At 44.0% G+C, this 20,437-nt stretch overlaps 1 protein-coding gene across 1 annotated transcript; it reads left to right on the top strand.

The window, feature by feature from the left end:
• The first annotated feature begins 370 nt into the window (after positions 1-370).
• Positions 371-2,579, top strand: LOC18428686 (HMG-Y-related protein A). The gene is made up of 2 exons (XM_006837963.4): positions 371-467; positions 1,677-2,579. The coding sequence occupies exons 1-2, from the start codon at positions 399-401 to the stop codon at positions 2,271-2,273; spliced, it is 666 nt and encodes a 221-aa protein (XP_006838026.2). The 5' UTR covers positions 371-398; the 3' UTR covers positions 2,274-2,579.
• The last annotated feature ends 17,858 nt before the right edge of the window (positions 2,580-20,437 follow it).

The following is a 20,437-nucleotide window of genomic DNA, read 5'->3' as shown; positions in this document are numbered from 1 at the left end:
CTTTCATTCTTATAAGAATTGAGCGAAACAATACATTAAAAAATTGGGAAAAAAAAAAAGGGAAAAGGAAAAGAAGAGCACAAGAAAAGCCACACCCTTCACTTTCTTTTCTTTTTAAATAATTAATTAAATTTTCTCCCCTCTCTTCTTATCCACGCCAGCAATCTGTGTGAGGCTATGATGAGCGTCTCCCCGCCGTCCGATTTGCTCTCAAATGTTCATTCCCAGCCGTCCGATCGAAACACTGCAACCCCTTTTAAAATACCCAAAACCCCTGGTTTTCCCCAAATCAATATTTCTCTCTCTCTCTCTCTCTCTCTCCTCTCTCTCTGTCTCTCCACTTTCTCTCTCTAGGGTCCTAAGAAACACAGGCGTGCTGCAAGTCCAGAAGCTCATCCATGGCGTCCACGTCCAGCGGTTCCCCTCCAAAGGCTGCTTCCAGTCCAAGCCATCCACCCTATGTTGATGTAATCTCTTCTCTCTCCATTTTTTTTCATGTGCTCTGAGTCTTCATTTTTCTCTTCTCTCAATCTTGAGCTTTTACTCTCTTTGTTCGAAACACAATCGTGGGTTTGGTTTATTTTTATTTCTCCATTACCCCTGCTAAAAGATTTAGTCTTATTCTTTTTTTTTATTTTTATTTTGAGGGTTTTCAAGCGGTGATTTTTTCTTCTATGACTAAGCATGCATCTAGGGTTTATTTGATTTTTTCCATTCCAATGAGAGATGTAGGCTTCAATGTTTGGATTTTTTTTAGTTTTTCTCCCAAATGAGCTTGCATATTATTTCCCCTTCTCTGCATGAAGCATTTGTCACAGTTGTTCCTGTAATTTCTCCTTCATTTTCTTGGATACATGCATCTTGAGTTTTCTAATGATCTACTAATGCTTTTCTAGTGATGTGTGCATGTTTTTCTGCTTCTTCTTTTGCTGTAAGCATTTTGCTTTGACGTATTTTTGGGTTTGAGTTTGCTTTTTTGAACTACCTCTTCCCTCTCTACTCTGCACAGAAATCCTCTTCTACTTTGGGTTTTATGATTTTCTACTGGGTTTTCTTTTCAATCGAACTTTTCCCTTTTGATTGAGCTTTGCAGTGTGATTTTGGGTTTTTCTTCCCCCCATTATGTTGCGAATAGTTATTTGCATAGTGGGTTTTCTGTCCATTATTTCCATGGTGATTTGTAGTGCGGTGTTATTTTTTATTTGATCACTTTGCTGGAGATTTGCAGTCTGTTTCAGGGTTTTTGTTCTACTGCTTACTTTTTAGATTTGCAGTGTGTCTTGGTCTCCTTATTGAGGTTTGCAGTTTGATTTGTTATTTTTCTTTTTCTTCACTACTTCCTTTTACTACAGAATTGGTTTTGTTCCCACTTCCTACGTTAAAATTTCTGGTTTTATTCCAGTCTCTCCATTTCCACTGGCTTTGGTGGTTTTTGAGTTTGACTCCACTCCCCCCATTTGTGTCTGCATATTGATGTGGTTCTTCACTTCTTTTGTTATGATATTTTATGTTTGATTTTGGCTATCTGTGTCCTCTGTTTCAACTTGGATTTTCAGTGCTCTCTCCATTCCTTACGTTTGTGTTAATTTTGTGATTTATTTTCAATTTAGATTTTCAGTGTTCTCTCCATTCCTTACATTTGTGTTGCTTTTGTGAATTTGTTGTGATTTTGTCAGATGATAATAAGCGCTATAACTGCACTGAAAGAGGAGAATGGTTCGAGTAAGAGGGCTATTGACAAATACATGGAGGCCAACTATCCAAACCTTCCTCCCACCCACACTGCTCTCCTTGCACATCACCTCCGAAGACTCAAAGAGTGTGGAGAGCTTGTAATGGTAAAAAATTCCTACAAGCTACCCAACCAAGCTGAACCTCAAGCTGAAGCTGGAGCTGAACCTGGACCTGAGGAACCCACTAACGCAGAGCCCACCGGTGAGCCCATTGCGTTGGTTGTTACCCAAGTTGGGCCTTCTCCGACCAAGTCGGGAAGGCCGAGAGGCAGGCCTCGCAAGAGCAAGCCCACTGTTGTACCCATTGGGCCCCCAAGGCCACGGGGCCGACCGCCAAAGCCCAGGAGTGCAGCTGTTTTGGCTGCTGCTGTTGCTGCGAAGCCCTTTCCCAGGCCAAGGGGTAGGCCTCCAAAGCCCAGGCCTGATGGCTCTGTCAGTCCTGTTGTGCCCATTAGGCCTCCCAGGCCCAGGGGCCGCCCGCCGAAGTCTTCAGGGACCGGAGCTCGGCGTGGAAGGCCTCCAAAGGTTCCTAGGGAGTAGGATGACCTTTTTCTCTCTACATGAAACTGCTACTGCTGATCTCTCTCTCTTAGTGGGTTTTGGACCTGACTGGAGTGTGGCCTGCTCTCTGTGAAGGTGCTAATGGGCTTATCTCATCTCTTCGTTTTAGTCTTCTTCTCTCTCTGTCCCCACCACGCATAGTGCTTGTTTTTACCCTTTTCACTTGTGGTTTTCTTTTCTATTGTGTGAAAGAAAGGTTAGGGGGATTTATATTGTTGGATGATGGTGCTGCAAATTGAATGTAACATTATGATGAGTAGGTAGACTCACATTTGACGGACTAAATTTATCTTCACCTGTTTCTCTCTCTCTTCCTCGCTATCTCTCTTCATGGGTTCATTTTTTGCTACTATGTTTGTTGTTGGCATAATTGGTTTTGGAGAGATGGGGCAAATATGTCCCTCTAATGAATTCTTGCTTGTTTTGGATGTCAAAAGAGGGGTTAATTTTATGAAAGGAAAATGTTGATGAAAGGTGTCACCTTGTGTTATTGAAGTTAAGGTGTACCTAAAAAGTTCTCTAAGAGGGTGTTTTGATGTTGTGAAAGGTTTTAATTTGATTATCTTGATTTCAGTATATGTTGATATGAAGAAAAAAAAATTGAAGTTTTAAAACTAGAACATCTTGCATTAAACCATCTGGAATATTTTTCTTTTGAAGATTTTTAAGTGTTACTAAATGTGATTTGTACTTTTTTTGAAATTTTAAATTTTATAAGTGGGGGTAAATATTGATTTTCGAACCATCACCAGGGTTTTGACATCAAACTTACACGTACATTTATGGACAAAATGGGAAATTGATATGATGTTATCATGTTATTTAAATGTGTCATTAAATTTTTAATTGGGTTAAAAAAGTACTTTTTAGGTTGTTTTCAATTTTTTCTTTTTTTGTGGTTGTTCAAACGAAAAGAGTGTAGATTTTAAAATTTGAATCAAACAAATAGCCATAACGTCGTTTTCTTTTAAGTTGTTGCATTATATTATTATACAACAGTTGCATTAAATCATTGCCCTTTAAAATTTGGGATAAACAAATGGGTTTTAAATCATTGCCCTTTAATATTTGGGATAAACAAATGGGTTTTTGAAGATTGATTCATTATATTGCTCTATACAACTATGATGAAATCACTCCTCAAGGTTGACACTTTCTACAAACCTCATGTTTTACTAAACTAGGTGTAGTTTGTACAAGGTCTCAAATCTCAATATTAAAACAATCAAGCGGTGTTTTGCAGCCTAGATCATTATTTGAAAAATTGCCCGATCTAATCAGTAATTGCCCAGTTAGATTGGAACCACCCCCTTGTTAGATTCAGTTTTGAGCGGTTTTGATGATCGGTTGGTATTTTAAAAATAGAACTTAAAAAAAATGTTTATGAAATCCCAAAAACAAAGAATTTGATTTGTAATACATTTTTTAATATTTTTTATATTATGGTAAATATTACAAATTGGTTTGGTCATTAATACTCATTTTTAAAATCTATTTTTTCATTAATTTTCAACTTCATTTGAATGAGTTTTGTTTTAATCATATTTTATAAGCTTTTCATATTTTTGTAGATTTTTTTTTTCTTTTTTATTTTTTTAATAATTTTTTTGACCGCTCGGGGCTTGCTCTGTTAGAACGGTTGAATTGTTGGTTTACTAGATAGGCTAGTTAAATCGCTTTTGGCCCCATGTTCGGTTAATTGTTCGCGTTTGATTTTGCGAGCACTCACTTAGATAGATTGGGTGGATTGTTCACCTACAAATTTGTGTTGGATCATTGGATCAACAATTTAAATTAGCTTTAGATTTGTTTAAATTGATATTTAGAAAATAGTAAAATAAATTAAAGAAACAATAAACTATATTTGGACGCAGCCAAAAGGTCATGGGTAAAAGAGCCCCAAATAAAAGGAAGTTGGTGAAAAATGTCTCTACGGTGCCGCTTTCAAGCACTCGCCTCCACAGGTGGTTTCAGCTTGCATTCAAAAAGAAAAATCCCTGGTGTCATAATACCAGGACACAAAAATACGAGCTTCAAGGAAAATATTTAGACAACCTGAGTCCATTCACATGAAGGAATCGATGAGCAGAAGATTTGCCAAGAAAGCAAGAGAACTCTCATGAAGAAGGGCATCATTCCCGAGAGGTTAACAACACAGTCCAAAAAGGTTGAAGACGCCCCAAGAAAGCTAAGTCAACCATGAATTTTGTGCGGTAATCAGGATCGAAAGGTATCTTATGTCGAAACTGCACAGCAGTGGGTAGGGGTTATACCCAAAGCTGGTCACCTCAATAAATTGAGGTACCCTACTCGCCAAGGAATAACTGGTGCACAAAGTAGACGGCACCGACAGAAAGCCCTTCAGCACACCATTTACAAAATCCTCGAAACGTGGCTCAACACCAGAAGATGCAAACAAACCCATACCAAATGGGAACAATGCCCTTCAACATGACACTCAATTGCCAGATGGGCTTGATTCTGATCAACGAGATGCGTACAAATTCCTTACTAGTCCCTTAAGGGTGAGGACTTTGACAGATCCCTCAAAAAAAATCTCATTTCCCCCCTAAAGTATCCACGGACGGACCTGCGAACAATACATCTCAATGTCTGAGCATCCTAGTTGCAATATTGTGTGAATCTCCTCGACATTCACGTGGTCCTGTGGCTAGGAAGAAAAAAGCAATAAAGCTGAAGGAAATTTTCTTAATGTTGCCTTTTTCACTTCCTTCGAATCACGAAATTCAGTGGGGCAAGTTGTTTGAATACATTTTTCAGCACCTTGGTCCCAGATGTGGAATAAAGAGGAAGCCGGTCAATAAAGCCTGACAAAATAGTGGAAACTTTGATAGTCTCAAAATAGCCCCATAACTGATCAAGATCTTCATAAGTATTTGAAAAGGTCACCTGCCAATTTTTGTCGCAATCTGACATGTCTAAAGCAGTGAACACAAAGAAAAATTTCGAAAAAAATGGCCTCTAGCACCTTGAAACAGACCCTTACGATTAGAACTATATTTTTGGTGCATCAAAGCTGTGGGATCACCGCCATTTGATCCGGCATGGTCGAAAACCCTAATGGGCCAAGTTTCAGCTTAATTAGACATTCTAGGAAAACATTATGAGCAAAATATTGAAATACGAGGAGCCGAACACTATTTACGTGTGGCCACCCAGCACCAAAACATCATTAAAGGTGATTGCTTTCGTCTCGTTAAGACGAGTATTTCAATATATGGTACGCCCCGTGATGACACTTGAGCAGGGAGAAAATCTAGAGAGAAGTTGCTGATTCGTGAAGAAGTTGTAGAAAAATCAGCAGCGACACGTCTCGTTCGAGCGGCCAAATCACGGTGCTCGTGCATCGGATAAACGTGAAACTAATTCCATCGTGTACATAAGGTCCAGGGACACCATTGATCCAAACCTCGTACACGATGAATAGTTAGATTTTGCACACGAAGTCGACGAAGGGACTGTAAATTTTGACTGTCGGAATCTAGATTCCGACCAAAACCCAAAAGTTGTGAAATCTTCGTTCGGGTTTTAAATCGCGTCCCGCTTGTTGTCACGCAATCGTAACGGCATGCTCAATGCACTACAGTGAAGAAATCGAGAAAAACGTTAAGGAAAGAGCACACTATCGATCTAAAGTTTCCAACACTCATATAAATTTCAAGTCTCATAATCGTAGCCTAAAAACACAATTCATGGCTCGAAGTTGGTATCAAATTGATCGTCATGCCGAGCTTTACAAGAAAATAATTATCTTTCCATCAAATGGGCATCAAAGCAACTCCGGATCAGTCGCGAAAGATCACACAAGTTTTAGGGCAGCAACAGGGACTGTTATAGAATTCCATCTATTGTCAGGCAAGGGCAAAATAGTCCTTTTGTACCCTATTTTTTTAATTTTCTTTAATTCAGAATAATTGTAATTATCATCAATTTAGGTAATTTTTAGGTATCCACTCATGTTTGGGCCCAATTCTATATAAACATGCAAAACCCGATTATAAAGGACCTTTAGTTCATTATTCAATCATTCAATAAAGATTTCAATTCTTGCTTAAGTTCATGGGTACATCTTAGAGAGAGAGTGAGAGGAAAAAGAAAAAAAGAGTTGATACCCCTTGATAAGGTAATTTTCTGTCTCCTCATCTTTTCTCTCTCCCCTTTTCTCTCTCATCTCTATCTCTCTTTTATCTCTCCCCTTTTCTTTCTCATCTCAATCTCTCTTTCTCTCTCTTTTTTTCTCTCTTGTCTCTCCCTTTCTCTTTCTTGTTTTCATCTTTATCTCTTTCTCTCTCTTCCTCCTCTGGTCTATCATGTCTCTTATTCCCTGCTTTTCTTTCTTTTCTCTACTCACTCATGGCGGACTTCTTATCGGGTGTGATGCCTTCCTGTTTTTGAGACACAAAAAGTGAGCCAGGCCTTAACCTGGATGGCGGGCTGGGCCTCTGTCAAAACTCTCTTGTCTCTCTTGTGTCCCAAACGACGAACTCCATTACCGTCTGTGCTCTCTCTGTTGTATCTCTTGTGTCTCAAACGGCGAAGTCCATTGTCGTATGTGCTCTATCTCTTTCCACTTCTTCCACCATAGCAGGCAAGGGCTTAGCGCCGCATGTGTCTTCTCTTTCCTCTTCTTCCACCACACCTGGCGAGGGCTCAGCGCTGCCTGTGTCATCTCTTTCCTCTTCTTCCACCACAGTTGACGAGGGCTTAGCGCCACCTGTCTTCTCTTTCCTCTTCTTCCACCACAGTCGGTGAAGGCTCGACACTGTCTATGTTATCTCTTTCTTCTTCTTCTAACACAGTCGGTGAAGGCCCAGCGTCGCATGTGTCTTCTCTCCCCTTCCTTCTGTCACAGTCGGCGAAAGCACATCGCCGCCTGTGTCTTTCCTTTCTTCTCTCTACTTGTCATAGCATGCAAGGGCACAACACCGTCTAAGTTTTCTCTCTCCTTCTCTCATTGTCGTCTATGTCTGTCTTTACCTTTTCTTTTCCCTCTATTCTCTCTCACGCTCTTCTTCTCCTTTCCTTATCTTTCTCCCCTCCTTTATATTCTCTTCTTCTTCTCTTATCCTTTTTTGTTTCTCTCTCTCTCTGATCTCTATTCTTTCATTTATTCTTTCGTTTGATTAAGAGGGGTCGAGACTAGCCTTCCATAGTAGTTTTATCGCTTAGCCGTAATATCATTGTGCTGGTCAGAGTTATTGTGCCTGCTTTATCGCCACAACAGACTAACCGTTGTGTCTAGCTATTCGATATTGGTATTGTCGTCTGGTAATAATTCTGTTGAGTCGATCTCAGTTACCGAGCCCGTTTTACTACCACACGGGGTCAATTACTTACTAGTTTAGCCACTATGTCGGTCTCACCGCCTGGTCAAATTCTTATAACCCCAATGTTTCTTTTCTCATTCTTCTCTTCCTCTTTTTGAATGTGTACTCTCGTGTACGTTCCCCAAAGGCAAGGTGGGGTCCCTTGACCCACTTGTCTTGTAATATTTTCCATATGTGTGTGATTGCAGAAACAATAGAATACAGGCCAAGGGAGGCGATTTCGAACTAGTTTTACGACTGGGCGAACTTTTTTTATGATCTAAGAGGGCGCCCAAGCGAGCCAGCCCGAGTAAGTCCGGAACCCACCTTAAATTCCTCTCTCATCGATAGGTCTACCTACCCTTATTTTTTAGCAAGGTTCCCTAGTGGGCGATCTCAAGTCCTGGGTTCCCTCAAGGCTCAAGATACGTGCCGTCAGATTGTCTAGATCCGGAGGGCGAGATCGAGGCACCTAACCAGGCGCATGTGCGCCCCTTAAAGAAGGATCACAGGTGACTTGGAAGTCAACCCGGGCTCTAACAGTCGTTTTGGAATTAGGAGGCCGAGAGCTACGAGCAGGTGTCTGTAAGAGAATAGGTAGAAGCCTACCCCTTACAGGGTATAGTAATGAGTGTTGGAAGGTATTTTTCATCAACATGAAGTCCCCGCTCAATAAAGGCCTAGCAAGTAGTGGAAATTTAGAAAGTCTTAGAGCAGCCCCAGAACGGGCCAAGATCTTCATGACATCTCTCAAGAGTCTCCTACCAAGTTTTGTCGTATTCCGACATGTCTAAAGCAGTGCAAACTGAGAAAAAATTCCAGCAGAATTGGCCTCTAGCACCCTGACACGGACCCTATAACTAGAGCTACATTTTAACATCTCAAATTGTTGCTGGACCATAACCATTGGATTCGGCACGGTTGAAAACCCCCAAGGGTCAAGTTTCAGCCCAAACAGATACTCCAGGAACAAGTTATAGGTGAAAGAGTGAAATCGGAGGAGTCGCACACTATTCCTGTGTGGCCACCCTACAACACTACACCATTAAAGGGACAGTCACGACCAGTGACTTTTGATGCTCATATCTCGGTCGTCCCATGTCAGATCGTGCTCAAATTTGGTGAGCATGTTCTTCTAGTCAAGACGAACGATTCGATATGTGGCACGCCTCGTAATGATACCCGAGCGTAAAGAAAAGCTAGAGAGAAGTTGTTGATTCGTGAAGAAAGTTCATGAAATTCAGCAGCGTCGTGCCTTGCTCGAGCGACCAAATCATGCCATTCAGTAGCCCGATCGACGCGAGACTAATTCCATTGTGGGCGTAAGGTCTCAGGCCATCTCTGACCCGAACCCCATACATGATGAACGGTCAGATTCTACATACGAGGCCGACAAATAGAAGGTAAATTCCATCATCGAAATCCTTGATTCCTGTCAAAATTCCAAACTTACAAAATCTTCGTTTGGCCACGGAATCGAGCTACGTTTGGTGCCCCATGATAGTAACGGCATGCACAATGTGATTCAACGAAGAAAACACAGAAAAACATCAAGGAATGAACACACTATCGATTCGAAGTTTCAAGATCTACTCAAACTTCAAGTCACATGATCATGCACTAAAGACACAATCCATGGCTCGAAGTTGATATCAAATCGATCGCCATGCTGAGCCCTACAAGAAAAGAATCATCTTACGATTAACCGGGCATCCGAACGACTCTGGATCAGTCATACAAGAACACGCAAGTCTTAGGGCAACACAGGGACTGTTCTGGAATTCCACAACTTGTTAGGAATGGGCAAATATGTCATTTTGCACCCCATTTTCAAATTTCTTTTAAATCAATTTAATCTTAATTTCTAGCAATTAGGGTTATTGGTCGTACCCTTCATACATCGATTAGGTCATGTTTCCCTCAGATTACAAGAAAGGGAAATTTCCTTTATCCAACGGAACCACGGCCCTAAACCAGCATATTGCCCACTTTCAGGCAGCATGTCGAGAAACAGCGGCTGACGAGAGACTTCTTCCCCATCAGTTTGTTTAAACCCTTGACGGCCCAGCCTTTCAACGATATGCTCGACTTTCTCCAAACTCAGTGCATACATGGGAAGAGATGGAGAAATTGTTCTATCAGTGCTTCTATGAGGTCGAGAGAGAGGTCCAAACTATCGAGCTTCTCACCTTGATTCAAGATCCCGATGAGCCCGTGGACCAGTTCATATCAAGATGGATAAATTTTACCGCTCACCATCCCAATCCTATGCCTGGGAAGGAACCAGTCCAAACTTGTGTGTGCAACATGCGACTTGAAATTGCTCTATACGTCGAGGCCTCTAATCCAACTTCTATGTTAGAGCTGATCTCTAAATCAGTCCGTATAGAAAGTCTATCACGCCACCACGATGGGTCATGACAATAACCTGCAAGCTCTGGGAACAATCGGGACAATGGCAGCTCTCGGAACAACACACGGGGCAACCAACAAAAAGGAGTAATCAGTGCAGCCATCACGGTCACTGATCCAAAGGAGGCTCCCTCTCGAACTTTGGACCTCTCCAAAGAGGTGAGCATAGTAAAGAAAATGCCTTAGGCAGGCAAGCAACAACAATCATACAATCGAGTACCCCTGCCGGCGAATCTTAATCTAAATGATTGTTTCACCAGGCATAGGAACAAGGTCTACCCCATTGAGAAGGAATGGGTCCCTGCACTATTCCTATTATTGTTGGAACAAAACACGATCAAGCTTCCAGAAGCCAAGTTCCTTGAACAAGCTGGGCTTGATACTCAGGCAAATTATTGTGCCTACCATCGAAGGATCAATCACCCCACAGATAATTCTACACGCTAAAGATATAATATAAGCCCTGATCCAGGAGGGCATATAAAGCTTGAAGACTTAAAGAAGGTCTTCGGGACAGCAGAAGCCTCTCACGCAGTAACCATCTAAGAAGAAGACGAAGCCCCCGGTATCCTTCACACCTTCTTTGTTATAATGCTTCATGAAGGCATAATCACACCGAAGCCCGCAAGGCAACCCCGACGCCTTGTTCAGGGGACTGAGGACTGTTGGTGCCTGTATCATCTGATATGGGGCCACTACCTAGGGGAATGCACTAGTTTCTATGATATATTCGCAAAGAAAATGTGAGAATATTAGGAGTTTTATAACGTCCCAGTAAGTGATCCCCAAGCCACTGCTTCGCTGATACAAGAGGATCTCCTAACACAAGACCTTCCTAATAATGATTCAGACTCTGCTGAACCCTTGACTTCTCAGCAATGGATAGTCCACCATGGGCAAAGTAGACTCAAGTCCTTAAGTCGAGAAGCAGTTCATCAAGCTAAGGTTGTTCACAAGCCTAGCGAGACGAATCAAACACCAAAAGAAAACCAAAAAGAGACGGGCACCAAGGGTTTCTCCCCGGAGAAACAAGACGGTTCAACTGCCAGTTGAGCCGGAATTTCTCTGGCCCCTTCCCCCATTGTCATTCTTACTAGATTTTATCCCTAGCACGATCCTCCTTCCTTCTCATCAAGAGGACGTTCTTACGCCATCTTCCACTCAAAGCACGTCAAATGAGGGTGACAACGTTAAAAGCACTCCCCAACGATCTAAGCATGGGAAAGACCTAAAAGACTCCCTGCACACGTCCAACCCTAGTGATGACGTAAAAAGCAGCCTATATCGGTGTGATGAGGGGAACAAACTTAAAAGTCCCCCACTTTCTGATGCTTCTCCTTCTTCTTCTACTTCTCATATTTCTTCTTCTATGTCTCCTGCAGGTACAATCTTGAAATGTCTAGACTTCGAGGCTCTCAACAGAGAATTCGAAGGGATCAGCATCAGCAAGACACAATGGAAACGATTGAGAAAGACCCTGGCACAGGCAGCAGGATTCCTAACATTTGCTGATACCATGGCAGTCAAAGCCAAGGCAGATCTACCTTCTTCAAAGAAGCACAAAAAAGTTGAAGCCAAAAAAACCCCAGTGGCCCCCTGATGCAGAGAAAATCCCGAGAGCATCACCCATCATGGGGCAGATAAATCTCAGATCGGGGAGGACACTGCAACCTCCACCGCAGAAGTCGAGCACCTTGAAGTTTCCTAGTCCGCCACTGCCCCCTAATCCAAAGACTAATCTGCCTATCTTACAGCTCTCTAGGCTCCTTCCCAATCCCAATACCTCAAATAATCCACCTATTCTCCAATTCCCTGGGACACCTCTAATCCCATATCCTCAATCACTTCCAAAACCTCAAACCTCCATCACCTGAACTAAGCCTGTTGTGCAATCGAGTCAGCCGACAGGCCAAAATAAACCTCTTCCACCCAAACCTGCTCCTCAACCCAACATACCACCCAAACAAGCACAATGCCTTGATCAAGAAAAGGTGAAATATGATGTGATAAGGCATCTACGGAAGCTTTCAGCTCTCCTTAGTATCTATAACGCCCTCATGCTCTCGAAGGATTACCGGATGGCTTTGATTCAGGCTTTCTCTAACCCAGAGGTGTACGAGAATAGAGTAGAACCTATTAAAGTGGACCCGACGATTTTAGAAGGATGTATGCCAATCACCTTTTCAGAGGATGATCTGCAGCTGGCAGAAAAGTTTCATAATCGCCCTCTCTTTGTCACTGGCGAATTACATGCATGCCCCATCAATCGAATTATGTTAGATGGAGGGTCGGCAGTCAACCTTATTCCAAGGAGGATCCTTACTCGATTAGGGTTAGGGTCCGAAGATCTTACTCCGACCCACATCATAGTTCATTAACCAGTCAGGAGAGAAGCCAGCTGGCACAGTTCGCCTTCTTTTTAAGATCTATGAGCTGAACTATTACGCTCAGGTTCATGTAGTCGACACTGACACTTTCTACAACATTCTCCTTGATCGGCCATGGCTCCATGACCAAGGGTGGTTCCATCGACGTTGCACCAATGCTTCAAGTATAGCCGAGATGGGAGACATCATACGGTTTATGTTGACAAAAGACCATTCCTTGTATCTGAAACTCACTACGACGATGCTAAATATTACTTCACAGATATGGTGTCGCCTCAGAAGCTGAATGATGAAGGTCACAAGTCTACAATGAAGATAGCATCTTCGCCTCATGACGATGTTGATGATCCTGGGAGAACATTGGTGAACATGTTCAGAGAGGAGGAAAGGCAGGGCAGAATTTTACCTCTAACCCCTATTCATTCTAACGTCCCAACCATCATCCCTGAAGAAACTCCTTCACTTGAAAAGGAGACCTCGCCCTCTGCCCCCACTTCTGAGCCACCTTGGCTAGAAAATGAATCAGAGGTCCTTCCTGAGATTGAGCAAGTCAAGGGGATAGAGTTCCCAGCTCCAAAGATCACCTATACGCCGGACCATCAAAAAGTCCTGCATACCCCTATTGCACTCGTGAATGCAGAAGTGGCACACCACGAAAGATTCTTTAAAATCCGGTTGCTATAAGCATAGACGTTGCTCCTTGCACCAGTGATTAGCAGCAAGTTCTATTCTTCCCGGGTCTGGCGAGAGGAGAGAAGTTTGAAAAAGGGCAATCTTCTTCCCCTCAAGGGCAGGATCCCCTAGCAAACTTAAGAAGTGAAGTTCGCAGTCTCCAGAGTCAAATGGAGATCATGCATATCGCTTCAAAACATCTCAAGGAGTTCGTGCTTGAGACCAAAAGCTATGATGGGTTTGAAGTGAATGCACCTCTAAAGAGGCCAAAGCCCCTCCTGACTGGACTATCTATAGTGAGCAGGCTCACCAAATGATGAGGAAAATGAACTATGATCCCTTGGTCAATCAAATATTAAGAGGAGAAAAACCAATGACTCCCCATTTCGAAGCTATACAAGCCACAACAGCCCATCATGTGGCTAAACAAGGCCTAGGGTATTAATATATTGAGAGGCGTTAAAAAAAAATCACATGAAGTGCAGCAAAGTAAGAGGATAATGAAATCATACAGCAAAGTCAACCAGAAGAGAAAAAAAAAACACTTTATTCATCAATTAAAACTTTTACAAGTGCTAATAAAAGAAAAGACATTTTAAAAAATGATCAATTATCCTATTGATCTCTGCGTTACACGCCACAAGAGAAGTCTTGGTGCCCCAGACACGCTCTTTCAGTTCGACCACCATTTGGGTCTCCTCCTCCATCGTCGCGGTTTCGGACTAAATGGTGCAGGCAAGTTCAGACAAATATGTAACCAAAGAGGCCTCCATGGCCCTCCTTTGAATCATCTTCGTCTCAAGACCAGCAAATTACTGCCTCAATATTCGCATCTCTTCTCTTATTTCGAGCATTCTCTTGTAGCTACCTTGCACATCCCTCTTGAGATCCTGCTGATGGCCAGTCATTGTGGCCTTCTTCTCAGTGTAAGAATCTATCTTCTCACGACGATGCAAGATTGACCCCTCCAAGGAGGCTAGTCTGATGATTTCCACCTTATTATGTAGTATTCCCGACCGCCAGTTCTCCAACTGATTTAGGGTTGCATCAAAATGGGAAAGGACTTCTGGTGCACTCCCAACCGCAGCAATCACAGTAAATTCCCTCAGTTTGATCAAAGCCTTGCCCAACTCATAGAAAGGTAGCTCTCTTAAACCCTGAAGGCCTGCTCGAAGCATGCCTGCAATCATACCAGAAACCCTAGCCCAAGATGGTGCTGTTGGGATTACGACTACTGAAGAGGCTTCGGCTTCAAAGGACTGAACCTGTCGAAGTGATAACCATCTAAGCCATTGGCTCCTCTGGAACGATAGCAAAGTCCAGAGCTTCTTTCCCCGCATATTCAGAAGCAGCCCCAACCTCAACCTGCCTGGGTTCTTCAATACTAGCCTCACTGCCTTGACCCTCGCTTATAGGGGCCTCCACTTATGTCTTAGCAGCTTCCAAAGAAACATGTTCCCCATGCTTCTCACCCTCCTGAACTGCCATGTCAACATTGGCAAGTTCAGAAGCTGCCTCTTCCCTTGGGCCTTCGCTAATCGTCGATTTAGCCCCAGCCATGGCTTCTTCCATCTGGCCTGCACCCTTAGCAGCCAGAACCTCAGCCACGAAAATTTCAACCCCTTCAACTTCATGATCAGTGCCCTTGGGGGCAGCGGCCTCTTGGTACTGAGGGGCAACATTAACTACAGGCCCTTCTTCTTCAATCATAACCTTTGCCTCAGTGGGGGCATTAAACTCCTGAAGCACAGAGGCAACATCGGCATCAGATTCCTTTCCTTGAGAAGTTGCTTCGGGACCTCCAGCCTCATCAGTCTCCATCGGAGATGGCCCTGACCCTTGGACTCAGAGGCACCTCCCCAAGTTTTGGAGTCACTTCTCGGTCAAAAGGAATAACAATGGGCTCAGAAGGGCTGGAGTTGTTTGCTTCAGTCTCTGAAGAAGAAGAAGATAATTCAGGAGAGACAGAAAATGGTAGATAAAGTGCAGAAGATGACACAGGTGAAGTTGCTAAATGATCAGAGGCAGAAGAGCTACCTCCTGGTTTTGAGATCACAGGAAGATTGACACCCCTACGCCTCCGAGTATGCCCACTAACTGGAGACGACACACGAATGTCAGTAGCGGTGGAGCATTTTCTTTTCTTTCCCCCTACCAGAGAAGGAGCGGCTGCTTTAGAATTCCCCCTTGAGAGGGGCCTTCAGCCAGTCTACTATGAGGACCACTCTCAATCAGTGCGTTCAGGTCCTCTGTGGGACGCTTCTCATAACCAAGGACCTGTCAGCCCTCATCCCATTCAAATATGGAACTGAGTTTATCAAAGACGCTCCCAGTTCTCTGTTTGATGGCTGGAAATTCCGATGAGATATCATCGGTCGCTATCACTCGAGGGATATTCCAAGACAAAGACTTCGTCAGTCATTTCTAGACATGTGGACCAAGCGGTCTGTATGTGTTCTGGCAACCAACACTCGCGGTGAGTCCCAAGCTCTTAAGCTTTCCCTGTGTTCACCTTGCCTCGGAGCTTTTCGAAAAACACAGAGAAGGGACAACTTTCATCGAGCCCATGCTGATGGGCGAAGCGGTGGGGGAAATACCCCTCTTGTCTGGCCTTGTGTGGAGTCTGATAAGGCAGAACTCCTCCTCTAATGCTCAAGATGAATATGAGCTCCCTAATGGTTGTTGAGGTTTCGTTTAGCTCCTTCTCCAATTCATCAATGAAAGCGCGATTGGTGAAACTCCCGATCGAAATGGGACCCGCTGCATGTTTAAGGAGTCATTCCCAAATAAAATCTGAGCTCCCCCTGGGGTATGGAAGATAGCCTTTTGGTTAGCAATCCTCATTAAGAAGGGCCATAGTTTACCCCCCGGGCTCTGGTTCTTGACATAGATGTCAGGGAAATAGGCCCCTAGCCAACCGTACACATAACGCAGGGGGAATGGAGTCTTAAAATCTCCCGGAAATACCTCTCCTCCTACAATGTCATTTCCTCCCTCTTTGCGTTTGTAGGCCTTTCCACGGGAGATGGCCCCCAAGCCATGGTAAATATTACACAAGACTGGTTGAGCAAGGGCATACTCACGCCCTTTGGCCATGTCGCAGGCTACATACAATACGCCTAGACAAATGTCGTTTGCCCATCCATAGAGCATGAACTTGCATAAAAATAAGGCCATATATGCGGCCAAAAAGACACAGTCATCGCTGGTCTCATATTGATACACGGGAGGCGTCCCCTTTACAACTGCCTTCCCTTTTCCTCTCGAAGTACCCCGACCGCCTTCAGGATAGTCCCCACGAAAGAATTTCACCTATTCAGTGAAGGTGACCCGACAATTGCTAGCCTTGGCATGGATCAATTGATAAGCCTCGAAAATCTTTTGAAGACTGGCAGGTGGTTCTTCGTCCCCCAAGCTAGCACCACCAAGGATGACCGAGTTCTAGGGCATGAACTCGTCATACATGGCCCCGATCATCAGAAGGCCCCCAATAAAATGAAGATCTAGGAAAGAGATTCATGCTTCCCCATGCTCAAGAAGCCATGCATTGCTAACGTGACTCCATGTCTCAAGAAGCACTTTCACAGTATTGGAGCACCGATCATAGTAACTGCCCGAAGCACGTTCAAGGATGCTTCTATGCGACACCAACACCTTGGCGGTCCAGGAGGAGTATCCTCTCAAATATTGCCCCCTGTATTCGAAGGCCTTTTCCCGACCATGTTAGTAGCCCCCATACCATTCATTTCCCTAGGGTAGTCAAGTTTTCCCCATAAGCTATATTCATGTGCATAAAATGAAGTAGCGCCACCCCTTCTTCAATACTGACATTTCTGTCATTCCCCTCGCAAACTTCAAAACGAATGGGGTCAGTAATGAAAGTGACATTGAGAGGCCACTCTGGTCGGTATACTGGCTTGGTCAGCCAAATGGGCTCACCCCTTGATAGAGCCTCACCAGTAAAATCATCGATACCAACCTCTCCACTTCCTTACGTCAGAAATTCGGTAAGAAGGACCAGCCATTATAAAGGGCTCAATGATTCAAATCAAACGTTGCTAAGGCATTGGATTAGCGTCGGCTGTGCATTCAAACCTTAGTGTCGGCTGGCCACTCAAACCTTAGTGCTGGTTGGCCACTCAAACCTTAGCACCGCCTGTGTCCACTAACCATTAGCGCAGGCTGAGTCCACGAAAGCTTAGTGTTGGCTGTGTCTACCAACGCTTAGCGCCGATTGTGTCCGCTAACGCTTAGCGCCGACTAGGTTTGCAAAAGTATAAGTGTCAGCTATGTCTGCCAATGCTTAGCGCCGGTTGTATCTGCTGATGCTTAGCGCCGACTATGTTTGCCAATGTCTAGCACTGGCTGTGTTTGCCAACGTCTAACGCCGGCTGTGTTCAAATCTATCACATGTGCCATGGATTCTACGTGTGACACCTCGATCCCCGCTACGTCGACCTAACAACCATCGTCACAACACACCAACGAATGAAAACTATCGCCATGTCCTTTTGCACTGCCTAACACAAAAGCGAATAACAACCATCGCCACATCCTTCTGTGCCTAACACACGAGCGAATGACAACCGTTCGCCTTCCCTGCGACGGTCCACCTCTTGGGACGATTCATTCCCTGTCTTTTCGATTTCTCACCGGAACTTCTCTTCCCCGTTGAAAAACCTCTGCAAGGCCACCAAAGACACCGGGAAACCACCTAAGCCCTAAGAAAAACTCCCAAAACACACTAAAATTCCCACTACTGCACTTCCCGCCTCTTCAACCTATAAAACCATGGTCGGGATTCACTATTTCCTAGGCAAAACCCCTTGCACTCACTGAGAAATTGTTGAAACCAGGGTAGCTCTTTTCTCTTGCCTAAATCACAACTGGAATTCACTGATTCCCTGGTGAGCTCCCCTTTTTCCATTGATTCCCGGGCAAAAAATCTCCATGTTTATTACTTTTTCTCACTCTCCTCCTGCAAACTTCACCAATCCCCGGCAGACTTCTGCTTGCCAAAACCTTCCCTGTAAAAACCTTGCCGGAATCCTTAGTTGCCGGAGCTTCCACCACAAACTCTGCTCACTGTTAAACAAATTTTGTTTAAGTTTTTACCTTTGGTGAAAAGTGGGGAAAATGGAGTTTTACCCCCTTATATAGCCAATGCTCTCCCCAAAATGCCCCTCGCAAATTGGTAATCCCAGCCACGTTCAGCAAATCAAACGACAATGGGCCAAGACCGAGTCTGGCTCAGCCGAAGCTCAAACACAAACCCATGCCCAACGCCGGCTGTGTGTTCAGAGACTTCAGCGCCGCTTGTTTTGATATTGACTTTAGCGCCGACTGTGTGCTCGAAGCCCCAGTGCCGGTTGAGTGCTCAAAGCCCCAACGTCTGCTGCTTTCTCAGTAAACCCAGCGCCGACTATGTGTTCAGACACTCTGCGCTTCCTGCGTTTCAACAACCCTAGTGTCGGTTGTGTGCTTGGCAACTTAGTGTCGATTGTGTTCACGCGATAGCATGGTCTGTCCTCATCACCGGATGAGTCGTTAAGAAGCAGTGTTGGCCGTTTTCAACGTTGATTGCATTTTCGAAGACTCATTGCCGGCTGAGCACTCACAAGAAATAATGGTTGCTGCACCTGACGCCGACTGTATTTTAAGCAACTTAGGCTGAAGCCGTGTGTGTCCTATTGCTATCCCCAGTGAGGTTTCACCTTGAATCTGACCTATTAAACCTAGGTCAATCAAAAGCGGGTCATGACTTCTCATCCCCAGTAGAAGTGTCATACTCGTACTATAGCCTATTATCCCTAGTGGAGTTAGGGTATTTTTGCTACTGCAACCCCTAGTGGTGCCTCATGCTTATTTATTTTGTCCTCAAGGATATAAAAGACCCACATTTGTCTCTTAATCCTTAGTGAAGTTCGCTTCCATTCGCCATCCCTTGCTGGACCACCATCTCCATTTGAGCCCTCTGCTTGTGAATAGCCTTTAACTGTTGTCCCCAGTGAGTCAGATTGCCATCCACATACCTATTTCCCATGGAGCTCCACCTACATGGAAACCCATAGCTATGGTCTAGATGCACGACCTTAAACTGCATGGTTCAAACTATATGACCTTAAACTGTAGCAAAGGTCTAATTGCATGACCTTAAACTGCATGGTCCTAACTACATGACCTTAAAACTGCATAGCTATGGTCTAACTGTATGACCCTAAAACTATAGTACACGTCCTAGTCGCATGACGTTAAAAGGCTCAACACTATGGTCCAAACTATATGACCTTAAATTGTAGTGGAGGTCTAGTTGCACGACCTTAAACTCCTTGGTTCTAGCTGCATGACTTTAAAACTGCATAGCTATGGTCCAGCTGTATGACCTAAACTATAATACACATCCTAGTTACATGACGTTAAAAGGCTCAGCACCACGGTCCAAACTATGCGACTGTAAGCTGTAGCAGAGGTTTAGTTGCATGACCTTAAACCACATGGTCCTAGCTACATGTCTTTAAAACTGCATAGCTATGGTCTAGATGCACGACCCTAAACTCCATGGTCCAAACGATATGACCTTAAACTGCATGCTCCTAGCTGCATGAATTTAAAACTGCATAGCTATGGTCTAAATGTACGACCCTAAATTGCATGGTCCAAACTATATGGCCTCAAACTGTAACGGAGGTTTAGTTACACGACCTTAAACTGCATGGTCCTAGCTGCATGACTTTAAAACTGCATAACTATAGTCTAGATGCACGACCCTAAACTGTATGGCCCAAACTATATGACCTTAAAATATAGTGGAGGTCTAGTTGCATGACCTTAAACTGCATGGTCCTAGCTGCATGACTTTAAAACTGCATACTTATGGTCTAGCTGTATGACCTTAAAACTATAGTACACGTCCTAGCCGCATGACCTTAAAAGGCTCAGCACCACGGTCCAAACTATATGACCATAAACTGTAGCGGAGGTCTAGTTGCATGACCTTAAACCACATGGTCCTAGTGGCATGACTTTAAAACTACATAACTATGGTCCAAGCTATATGACCCCAAACCATAGTTCACGTCCTGACCGGATGATGATAAGCTGCTTTGCACAGGTCTCGAAGGTATGACCATAAACTCACCCCTGCGTTCGCGCACACCTTTTTACGTGCATCTTCATGCACGTCTTCCTTAACCGACCCATGCATGTGCACTACCTCCCCAGTCAGTCCATTCACTTCATCATCCTTCATCATTCCCCAGTGAGTCTCACCTGCGCTCATAAAAAACGACGAACCATACCGCCACCTATACTCGTTGCAAGCTAGTGGATCATCATTTTTCACCCA

The sequence above is a fragment of the Amborella trichopoda genome, chromosome 4, assembly GCF_054954075.1.
Source record: "Amborella trichopoda isolate Santa Cruz 75 chromosome 4, AtrichopodaSantaCruz75HAP2 v2.0, whole genome shotgun sequence".
Lineage (NCBI taxonomy): Eukaryota > Viridiplantae > Streptophyta > Magnoliopsida > Amborellales > Amborellaceae > Amborella > Amborella trichopoda.
This window is presented reverse-complemented; position numbering and strand designations above follow the sequence as displayed.

Bases quoted from the DNA above. Each gene is read 5' to 3' on its own strand.
- LOC18428686 (XM_006837963.4), top strand. From the start codon at position 399: ATGGCGTCCACGTCCAGCGGTTCCCCTCCAAAGGCTGCTTCCAGTCCA. The intron at 468-1,676 runs GTAATCTCTTCT...TGATTTTGTCAG, and splicing joins GCCATCCACCCTATGTTGAT to ATGATAATAAGCGCTATAAC.